This window comes from Lontra canadensis, unplaced genomic scaffold (assembly GCF_010015895.1).
Source record: "Lontra canadensis isolate GAN:19392208 unplaced genomic scaffold, GSC_riverotter_1.0 scaffold64, whole genome shotgun sequence".
NCBI classification, from domain to species: Eukaryota; Metazoa; Chordata; class Mammalia; order Carnivora; family Mustelidae; genus Lontra; species Lontra canadensis.
This window is the reverse complement of record NW_022631058.1, coordinates 2023646-2035705: the sequence shown is the minus strand read 5'-3', so window position 1 is coordinate 2035705 and position 12060 is coordinate 2023646. Positions and strand designations below refer to the sequence as shown.

General features: G+C 35.0%; 1 protein-coding gene across 9 annotated transcripts in view; it reads left to right on the top strand.

Annotated features, from left to right (window-relative positions):
• CEP128 (centrosomal protein 128) overlaps positions 1-12060 on the top strand; it is a 391529-nt gene that overhangs the window by 129861 nt on the left and 249608 nt on the right. For 8 of the 9 annotated variants that reach the window (XM_032878540.1, XM_032878539.1, XM_032878538.1 and 5 more), the window contains one exon: positions 1460-1624. The exons of the other annotated variant lie outside the window; for it this stretch is intronic. In XM_032878540.1, coding sequence (XP_032734431.1) covers positions 1460-1624 — 165 coding nt within the window. The remainder of the gene's footprint in view (positions 1-1459; positions 1625-12060) is intronic. 9 annotated transcript variants of the gene reach the window in all.

Here is a 12060-nt window from a genome sequence, read left to right as displayed (position 1 = left end):
TATGAAGAAAAGGCAAAGCATTCTATTGAAACTTAAAATCATAATTGAGCAATTTTCCTGATGAGAGGCTTTATTTTGTAATTTTGTTTTTAGGTTGTGAAAACAGGATTCCTTATTAAAAATCAATTCTTGTGTTAATTTAAAATGGCATCCAGTCTTAGGTGAATTTTTGTGAGGTGACTATAATACAGGTTTTGTCTGAAGCTGACAAAACTTCCTCTTGGGAAATTGATTCCAGTGGTTGAATTCCTACATACCTGATTACACACAGACAACATACATGTAAAAAGAAAAAAAAAACCCCATATATTTTAGAAATTAAAACACGTGTTTTAAACAGATCATAGGTAGTTGTTTTCAAGCTGTTAGTAACTGGTAGGTGTGACCAGTTAACATTGTCAAGTTGTACCCAGCTGGTTTTTAAAAATGATAAATGTACCTTCCTAAAAGCAGTGTGGCAGAATAGTTGAAAGTCTGCACATTAGAATTCCTGGGTTCAAATCCTGGCTCTGCAGTCCTCATTACATATGCTGGGATAAGTTATTAGTGTCTCTGGGCTTCAGCTGCAAAAAAGGAGGCAGTAGTAATAGTACCTCCCTGGTCGGGTTGTTGTGAGGACACAATTAGGAAAAACTGTGCAAAGAGGTCCGAGAGCAGTGCCTGACCTATAGGAAGTGTTTGCATCGTTGTCACCTTAAAAGTTTTAAAATTCACATACCTGGCAAATCTTTATTGAATTTTGTACACAGAATAGATTATTCCTAAGTTTTTCTTAAAGTTGATTCTGGTTATATTTGAGAAAAAGTGAAAAAACCAGGTACTTTATTACACTGTTGGCACTGAAATAATAATCACTGGTAAAAACTCCTTTTCAAGTTCAGTTACTTATAGTTTCTTGGCTGCTACAATTCATAATCCTTTTGGCCTCACAAGGTGGCATCAGTAATTTTGTTATCCTGAAAGTACACAGTTCTTTCACAAAACCCAGGAGAAAGGTTGAGCAGGAATGTTGTAAAGCTCCTTTTATAGAGGAGGAAAGCGATCAGTCAGTACTGGGTCATAGTATTTCCCTTTTGGGACACCTCTCACAACCTCTTTCCCTGTCAGTAGAATTGGGGTGCCTGCTTTGGTTTGGCACACTATTTGCTTCTGCCTTCATTAAGCACTTCTCCTTCATTGTTGTAGAATTGATAGATGCATCTGGCAATTTTCTGTTCATATTTGCTATCTCAGCACCTAGTATAGCACTTTTCACTGAGTAAGTGCTCAGTAAGCACTAAGGAGAGACTGAATAAATGCTAGGAGCATTTCCTTTTTTGTGTGTGTATGGTGTGTATGTTATGTACAGATGCTTAGAGCAAACTCTTGACATTTTTGCGCACTGATAACATGTGTAATTTGTTTGCTGTACAGTTTGGCTGTGGCCAGTGGACTTTTTCTTTTCTCCTCTTTTTCTCAGGCAGAAAGCCTAGAAGATAAGAATACAGCCAAAGTCCATCGTTGTCAGCTAGAGAAGGTGAAGTCACAGTGTGATAGGCTGACAGATGAATTAACCCAGAATGAAAATGAGAATAGAAAACTGAAGCTAAAATATCAGGCTTTGAAGGACCAGCTAGAAGAAAAGGTAAAAATATGAATGAATTCAAATTTTAAAGACTTATTCAGATTTCGTCTAGTATTTCTTATAGAATATATTTTATGCAGTTTTCTTTTTTTGAGAGAGAGAGCATGCCCACAAATGGGGGTGGGGAGGGGCAGAGGGAGAGGAAGAGAAAGAGAATCTCAAGCAGCCTCTACGCTCATCACAGAGCCCGAAGTGGGGCTCATTCTCAGAACTCTGAGATCACGACCTGAGCCAAAATCAAGAATCGGTTGCTCCTCCAACTGAGCCACACAGGTGCTGCCCCTATTTTATTAGTAAATTAATAAATGGTAATTGTTGTTTTTCATGGGAAAGTTATATTGGTGCCACAAAAAGAGTGATAGTTTGTTAGAATGCTGGAATTTGAGTCTTTTCAACCAAACGGTTAACCTTCTACTACATTTGACTTTTAAAGTTCTTCTGGATCTTAAAATAGGAGTTTAGAGGCAAGGTAGCAAAGAAAGGAATTCTGGTTTATTGAGGACTTGTTATATGTCAGGCACTTATGCCAGTTGATTTACGTATGTGTGCTTTTTTAGGTCTCACAACTCTCTGGGGTAGATTTCATTGATCCGTTTTAACCTATGAGGAAACTGAGGCTCAAAATAAAACCTGTAATAGTTAAGCACTCACCATGTGTGAGGCACTTTTAATGCTGATGGTAATTTTATGAAATTTTATGAAATCGATACTATTAAATTCATTTTTGCAGTTGCAGAGACCGAAGCTTAAGAAGGTTGGTAACCTTGGAACATTCCTGGCAGACTTACTGCTTTCCTTTCAGTAGATGTGTGAATTTGAGTATCTGCTGTCAGGCATTGTGTAGAAAACTAGGGACTCTCAGAGAGTCACTACTTTTATGGCAAAAGTCAATTAGGAATAGAAGACAGAATATCTCTCTTCTACCAACTTCCAAAAAGGATTTGTAGTTGAGTATGATAGAAGCCACATGTAAAGATGACCATTAAAGAACTTACTGGTAGGAGGATAAGACAACATAGACAGGTAGTTGATAAGGTTACATGTGTGAGCAAGGTGCCACCACTGGGTACGGTATCATAAAATGCTTCACAGACCTGTAGGAAGAAACTTCCTTAACTGCTTTACTGATCTTTTCCTCTTTATGTTTTTGCAAAATTCATTATATTTTATAGGTATATATTTTTCCTTTTCTAATAATTGTTAAAATCAAAGAAACAAGATATAAGTTTGGTGTTTATGATTAAATGTGCTAAATTAAGTTGCTAAATTAAGGCCTACCGTCTTGACAACTGCTACAATTTAGTTCATATGTCCTGTTTTTTTTTTTTTTTTTTTTTTAAGATTTTATTTATTTATTTGACAGAGAGATCACAAGTAGGCAGAGAGGCAGGCAGAGAAAGAGGGGGAAGCAGGCTCCCCGCTGAGCAGAGGGCCCGATGCGGGGCTTGATCCCAGGACCCTGAGATCATGACCTGAGCCGAAGGCAGCGGCTTGACCTACTGAGCCACCCAGGCGCCCCATCCTGTTTGGTTTGAGTGTGTCCAGTGGATCTGCTGTCAGGGTGTAGTTGCTGTGGAGACAATGCTAAATTTTCCAGCTTTTCCATAATTAAAATTCTAGCCAGAAGATTGTTTTAATGTGTTCTATACTTACGCATTTGCATTTAAGAAATAGTGGTGAAAATTTCTTATGTTGGGATGTGAGTTTACCTTGTTCTGCTAAAAATAAATGTTTCCTCACTGATTCTATTTGTGATGTTCTAAATATATACGTGTTATCACATATTCGTATACGTGGAACATTCACCTTACAAAAAAAGTTTCAAGAGTTAACGATTGTATTCCATTGCTCTGTGTTGAGCATCCAGTATGTGGCAGGCCTCGTGCTGGGTGCTGAGGATTAGATATAGATAAGACGCAGGTCTGCAACTGAATGCTCCTAGCCAGATCATGAAAAACAAAATCACTTTCAGTTGTTACAACTGTAGAGTCGAGTCTTGACAGTGTGTGCTAATATAGACAGAAGATGTCTCTGGAATCTAAACTGGTGAATAATCTTAAAGATATATGGATATCCATATTGATACATATAGATATAAAGATACATGTATATATAAATATATATATAGCTTATATGGCTGCTTTTCTTTAAGATCTATTTTTTGTGTACATGATTAAGTACTTCGGATTCACTTAGCTGTTTATGTTGACCTGTGACTTAGCATATGGTTGCATATGAATCAAAATATTGTTGGGTCCCCCATCTATAGATAGCGCTCTTCTCTCTGAGAGGTGGCATAGCATTAGTGGCTTTGGGCAAAACATTGAGTGTACATAATTTTCTAGCTGTATGTTGCTTAAAACTCAAAATCTCAGTTTTATCATCTTTAAAAAGATATGATGATTCCTCTGTTACAGAATTAAATGTGAAAAAAATATGTAAAGTGCCTGGCAGAGTAACTGATATATAATAAGCTATCAATTAGTAAATGCCATTATTTTGTTATTGTTATGTTTCCAAATAAATACTGATTAGTGGTTCAATCAAGCAATCAACCAATCAGCCAGTATTGATTGACTGCCTATGGTCCTGTCTAACAATGTTAGGTAGTGAAGGGCCAGGGAACTGGGATTAAGAATTACTGATGAACTATGCAGATTGGAAGTTTAGAACCAGACTGTGTTGAATCACTTGACACAGGTGGCCCACAAAGGAGGCTCCCTTGTGAAAAGAGGGGGCATTTCTATTAGCAGGTGATATTGAAGGCATGTGTGTCAAGCAAACCAAACAAGTAGGCAGTTTTATAATTATGTTTTCTATTTGAGGACAGGAACCAAATCTTGATTGTTTTTCTATCTCCAAGATCAGGCACAGAGCCAGATACACAGTAGATAATTTGTAAGTAAATTGTGGATAAAGAGGATGTGTGAGTGTGTGTGTGTGTAAATGCACGTGTGCGCACATATATACACACTTGCAAAAACGTATAATATGAGCATAAAAAATATGGATAACCTGTGGGTATATGTATATTGTGTATGTGTGTGTGGGTGTGGGGGGGGGGTTCCAGCAGACTGTGGAAGATAAAAACAGGGAAACAAGATGAAAATATATTTTCAGTGGAAAAAAAAAAAAGCCCTATGACTTGTAACCCAAAGATTACTATGTAAGCAATACGTTGAACTTGATAAATGGGGCCTTATGGATTGAGGGGATTTCAAATGTGATTCAAAAGGGAAGCCTTTCTTGTTTACTTTTAGCATTATTCTCACATGCCCATCTTAGTGGAGTGAGTGGCACTTCCCCTCTTTTTTAAATGTCTTGCCTACTATTTTGACTGCTTACTTTAGGTCTTTGTGTCTTGTCATGTTATTATTTGGTAAGCTAAGAAATGTTAAAATTGCATCAAAATTCATATAAAACCATTAGCATCAGCAACATGAATCAGCAGTAGAAGATTGCTGTTAGGTATATGTGTACAGAAAAGCTAATGTAACATATTTTCCTCATGTATTTAGTGGTGATATGTAGATATGTAGATAATAAGATGCATTTTTCCAACATCTGATTTTGGTTTAATATCAAATGTTATTTTTCAATTTTACATGACAAAGGGAACAAGTATTATACAACCCACAGAATATTTACATATGCATTTAAAGCTGTTATGAACTTTTTACTGGGGAAAAAGCTCTCATGAAATGTTAGATAGAACTTTGTAGTGTCATTGAAATTTAATATTCCTTTTGCTTAAAATTTTAAAGGAAAATATTTGATTTCTTCTTTTGTTCTAAAAGGATCTTATTAATATTAATCTTTTTGTTCTTCTGGCATTTACCTGGAAACTCATAATGCTGTTTTATTTATCAGAAATATATTTTTATTGGTTTCACTGGAATCTGAATCATCAAAAGAGCATATGATTAAGCCATTTTTGCTCAGCAGGTCAACATCAAAGTTCACATAAGGAAAATTTTATATGTCTTTTATATATACAGACCTGTATATGATCCAACTTAAAAAAATTTTATTAAAGTAGGTGTGAGTTTACTAATGATACTGGCCATCCTTGTGGAGATTTCCAAGTAATTTTGTAGTGTTAAGTATTAAATGTTTTTAATTTTCAAACATATTTATATGATATTTTAGACATAAATATGGTATGTAAAATTAAGAGAATATTATTTTGTAGATTATTCTGTTTATACTGTGTCTATTCTCTTGAACCCTATGTTTTGGAAGCATGGCTGTTTTATGAAAAAAATATGCACTATTTTTGCATGTATTTTCATAATTAGTGAGAAAAATAGCATAAAAAATGATAGTAGTGTTCTGAGATTGTTTTCCTATCTCCAATGTAGACTAATGGAGACATTAATTTTCAGATGTTAGAGAAAGAGTAATTTTATTATTTTATTATATTCATTTTAATAAATTCTGAAATTGTGTTTAGAAAAATATTTTGTTCTTTAAAAGGGAACATTAAAAATTATAAAATAGATTTTTATTTGGATAATAAGGAAAGTTTAAAAACTCACCTGTGATCTTATCACCTAACTTTCTTTCATTCAAGTTGTGGTAAAATTCTTTTTGGGGTTCTTTTCTACACACTCAGATACACAGATCCCATTTGGGATTATTTGCCATGCACAGCTTTGTGTTCCGAATTTGCCTGTGTCCTTGAACATTTTTCAAAATCAAGTTTATTTGACACCCAATATTTTATCTGGTGAATATGGCATTCTCTTGTTGATTATATTACTGTGTGTTTTCCATTTTAAAATTACAGATCAAGTAATTTCTCTCCTATATGATCCAGTGCTTTCCATATTTGGAGCTTTCATTTGTATTTGTTACTGATTTAATTCTAAGGAAAATCACGCAGACAAGCTTCTTGCTACTAGATAGCCAAACCTGGAGGAAACCGGAGGTATCCACTCTCCTCATTTTGCTTTTCTCCTTTAATCCATCCAGAATCGCAACCATATGTAGAACTTCCCTCATTACGAGAGATGCTGTCACATGGGTACACATGCCTTGTGGTTACAGCTAGCCATGGCAGTGTTGGAAGATTTTTTTTTTTTTAAGATTTTGTTTATTTATTTGACAGAGAGAGAGAGAGAGAGATCACAAGTAGGCAGAGAGGCAGGCAGAGAGAGAGAAGGAGAAACAGGCTCTCTGCTGAGCAGAGAGCCCGATGCGGGGCTTGATCCCAGGACCCCAAGATCATGACCTGAAGAGGCTTAACCCACTGAGCCACCCAGGCGCCCTGGCAGTGTTGGAAGATTCTTTAGTAGGTTGTTTCTCTGCCCCACAAAAAAAATCTACGTGCTAGCTTTTATTGTTAATAAGCAGGGTCTCAGTGTTTACAAGATTGCACTGGAATATTGTGCAAAGATGGTGTTTCCCAGAACATTTAGCATCGGTGTAATTCTGAAGTGTAAAAGAACCTTTAACAATATTAGCCCTCCACCATCTTCTTTTATAGATGAGGCAGGTCTGGCCCAAAGAATTAATTGAGACTTGCCCAAGTGCTCCAGCTGTCTATTGGTAGAAATGGAAATAGGAATCAGGCTTACGAATTCTATTTTTTTTTTTCTGTTGTACCAGAACCTATAAGGACCAGTATATAGATTATATAGGTTATCTGGGATTCTTATCTAGCTCGTATAATTATTGCTAATTTATGTAGTATTCTGAATTCTCTCAAGAGGCTTCTTTTCTATTATTTTTTCAGGAGAGAGAAACTGTGATTACGCAATTAGGGGACACCTTAAGGCCACAGATTTTGTGACATCCAAGGCTATAGTGGTTATAGGAATCTAAGTGTTGAGTAGATCCGAATTCATAAACATGTATTTTTGTTCCTTGCCTTGAAATGCTTTATTCAAATTATTTGTGAAGTGACACCTAGCAGATTAAAAAAAAAATTTTTTTTAAAGATTTTATTTATTTATTTGACAGACGGAGATCGCAAGTAGGCAGAGAGGCAGGCAGAGAGAGAGGAGGAAGCAGGCTCCCCGCTGAGCAGAGAGCCAGATGCCATGCTGGGCTCCATCCCAGGAACCTGGGATCATGACCTGAGCCAAAGGCAGAGGCTTTAACCCACTGAGCCACCCAGGCGCCCCACTAATATATTGGATAAAAACACTTAAGGGAGATTTTTTTCTAATACTAAATAATGATCTTTGAAAAATGGTAATTCTCCTGTGTAATTATGATGCCCATTTTTACAGATGGTGGAAACTGAGGTTGCGAGTATAACACGGTGACTTGTCCAACATTGCATAGCTTGTGGTGGAAACAGGATATGAGCACAAATTCCTTTTATTTTTCTCCCTTTATTTACTGCCAGTAAAATGACTCACATTTATATCTTTTCATTGAACTCATAGTGTTGAATTTAAATTTAGGGTTATTATATTCAACAGATTACCATATACTCTTTAATTTTTTTAGCTTGACACCAATTTTGGAAAAGAAGTCATCAGTGACTTTGTTAGAAAAATCAAATTAAAACCTGATATTGCCACATAAACTATATCTGTGGCAGGAAAAAATGAATCAGTATTTTTTAATTTTGTATTTTTAGTTCTAATTTGACCATCTGTTCAGGATTGGTATTTTTCATCATATGGAAAAATATATATGATTGTCAGCTGTCTATAAAGTATTCACTACTTTATAGAGTCACAGTTTTGTATTTTTTTTACTAAGAACTCTTTGTGGCAGGCAGAATTCTCTGATTTTAATTTTTTTGTTTTCAGAATAGCAAGAAAGAAATAGAAGCTAATGAGCTGCTGACTTCTTTCATTTACTTTAGTGTTTAGTCTTTATACTTTTGGACATTTTTATGCAGGACTTACTCTTTCTTTAGTGCAGCATCTATTTTAAATTGTGTGAGTAGAATAAAGAGAATAAAGTTGTATTAATTTGGAGGGAAATTTAAACTAGATACTCTAAATATAAACACTGACTGAGATGTTATGAGTAATTTCCCATGAAATTAATTCTTAAAAAAATCTTTAAAAAATGAAGATAAGATGGTGAAATTAAAGGTAGAATTATACACTTTGTTTTGTATTTGTTATTTATAAAGTGCTTTTAATTGAACCACTTGTAGTCATTAAATCCAGAGTAGTCCTTGACTTCCACAGAGTTGGCTGAAACATCAGAGTCCTTACCGTATATGAAAACCTATGCCAGGTTTTAAGAAACGGTTTTAAAATGCAAAGGTGAAGTGACTATGCAGTGACTGTGGGGAGGGGGCAGTTATACATACAGCTGTGGCAGAGGACGGGGCAAGAAATAAAGGCTGTATAGAAGTACATGCGGTCTCTACTTTCCAAAATGGAACGTTAAGTGTGGAGACGCATTTTCAAACTCTGTTCCATTGGCAGTGACTTTTCTACCAACCATTTATAATCAAAGAGGTTGATTTTAAAGTGAATATAATGAGTGAAGTCAAAGTTTGCATATTTTTCATCCCTGATTTGGACTTGATTTAAGAGGACTGCCATTTAATCCTTAATTCATTGAGCCCCTGAAAATTACAAAGGCTTTAGAGGAGTGCAGTCTTGTTGGACACTTACCTTTAAAATCCTGTACTATTAGTTTGATTTCATTTAATTTTGAGATTGTGAGTGACTGCCATCGTGTAGGAGTTAGGCTAAATAATGGTACATGCGGTTGGTTGTGATGTGGAAAGCCAAGGGGAATAGGCTGCATGAAGTGTCCTGTATTATATCTGTTTCAGTGCTTTGTTGGGAGGTAAGCAGTCCTAGCTTGCTTGCTTTGGTTAGACCCTAAAAGGGAACATAAAATGAATGTCCAGGTTTATTTTACGTGAGGTTGGGTGGTATTTTTCTTGTTGTTGTTGTTGTTTTTGTTGTTGTTGTTTTAAAATCAGTTTAAAGTGACTCTATCTACTTTGTCATTTAATGTCAAGTGAGCAATAGTCTGTAAATTTTAGGAAAACAACCAGGAGGTGGTCATTGTTAACATAAGTTATATTATTTGGAAATTTGTTCTTAACTTTTTTCCCCCATATTTTTTCATTAAGAATAATGAATGCTTAAGTATCTTTTAAGAAAAAAAGAGAATAAATCCTGATGGTTTTTAAAGACACCGTAAGCTTATAAACATTTCTCTGGTGCTGAATGATACATTTTTTTTCTTTTGAAAATTAAACAGTGTTCGTTCCAAATGCATAATTTGAAACTCTTGTTGTTTGTTTCCTTGTCTGTATTTTGTTTCAGAAAAAGAAATGCATCAAAAGTGGCTGATTTTAAATAACTAACGTTATTTCTGTTTCCTAGCATTTGACTTAAGAGAAGTACATAATAATTGCAAAATGGTCCTAAAACTTAATGAATGCATAAAATACCCTTCAGTGGTATTTTTGTTTCTGACTTTGAATATTAATTTCTAGGAATGTATCCAATACATGTCCTGACACCTTTCTGATTATGCTGCCAATGATCTTTGTATTGCTTAATATTCTTCTAGAAAAAGATACTAAAAAGCCTGAGGCAAGAATAATTTCCTTAAGTGGGGTTAGGAGGTTAAATCTGAATTTGCATTTTTTTGGTTTCTGTCTTATGGATAAATTTCCTACGCCTGCCTAAGACTAGGTTATGGATTGTAAACTCTTTCATATCCCAATTTTAATATGTACCAAATCATATATCCAATGTTCTAATTATGCCTTACTTTTTTTCTATTAGTGCTTCTGTTTTACTGATGCTTTCAGCTCTTATTCTTACCATACTATTAATTGTAACTTCTTTCCCTTCTTTGAAGGAAATAGTGTAAAGCATCTACTTACAGAGGAGAAAAAAGAATATCTAACCCACAAAATAGTAGCACTTTTATTTTAAGAAACCAATATTCTAGTAGGAATTACAGTGTTCTTTGCTTATTAAAAACATATATAGAAGCATTTCATTTATTCACACATGAATCTGTACTTAATTCATTAACAGATCTTACTAGTTCTATCCTTAAAGCTTATTCTGCATCTGATTACTTCTTACTCCTGGCAGTGTCCTCGCTTTTGTGACATCAACTGGCCTTGCCATTTATAGTAACCTGTTACTGACAAGATGATTGCCCTCAATGATTTTACTGATTGATTTATTGCAAAAGCAAACTTTCAGAAACACAAGAAGTCATTTGAGTTCAGAGATTCTGTTTTTTTCATTGTCGTATTGTTGGGGTCTATTCTGTTTGGTCCATAGAGCATACACACACACAAAATGCTCACAGAATGAATGGAACATAAAAGGATATGTATGTTTCAGAAAAATTTATCGATTGACTGCTATCTGAGACACTCTGTTGGGTACTGGGATGTTTAAATAAAGAATAAGATCTCTGCCCAATAGGAATTCACAGTCTGCTAAAGAAACAGACATAAAAGACATACAAAGTAGTAGGAACCCTAGAGGGAGCTCCTATAAAGTACCCTAGGGGCAAGAGAAGGGGCAGATATTCCTATCATTCTTAAAAGCTCAAGTTATCTGTTGTTATAATATCTGCATGGGTGAGGAAGAAAATACATGTTATTGCACTTTTATAATGGGTAAAAAATTCAGTTTATGACCTTCCCTTGTCCTCTTTGTTCCTGAGTAGTGTTGGGTTCACTGAGGGCACAGGATATATATAGGTTGAATCCATGGAGACTTTTTCAAACTGATCTGAACTGTTGATTTTGGAAGTGCTGCTTTGGTTTTTTGTTTTGTTTTATTTATTTTTAAATACCAATCTCAACATTTAATGTACAGCCATACATTGAATATTTAAAAAGTGCACAGTCTTATAAAATCATGTATTTTTAAGAAATAAGTTTGCAAAAAATAGTTATGGTGTGGCCAAGATTTAATGTTTTATTTGTTTATTTATTTGCTTCTTGTTTTGTAAGACAGTTTGAACTGCAGTGTGGTAATTTTCTAGATGAAACTCTTTTCAGATACCCTGTAATACCCACAGTAGATCCTTCTCTTATAGTTGTTCTGCAGTTTCTGCCTTGGTTGGAATTTCATTGTAACTTAACTTCCTTGTAGTTGAGTCAACTCTTGGCGTAAGAAATGTGAGCTTTCTTTAGAGAGTTAGATAAATGGCTTCCGGACAGATCCAATTTTTGTTCAGGATAGTTTCATAATTTGCCTTGTAATGCTAGTGTCCTGGATTTAAGGCTTAGGCATAGCAGTTATCTTGAGTTACAGAAATATTCCTTCTCAAAACTTTATAGGTGATATGTGCTGGTCTATAGTTTCAACATGCCATGCTTCCAATAACTTTGAATTACATTGTTTGTTTTAATTCTAGCCTTTAATATAATTTGATTTCTCTCTGCCTCTCATCCTATCTCTCCCTCACCCACTGCTGATGTATTAAAGATGACCTTGGGGCTGAAATATTGTCATACTTGCTTA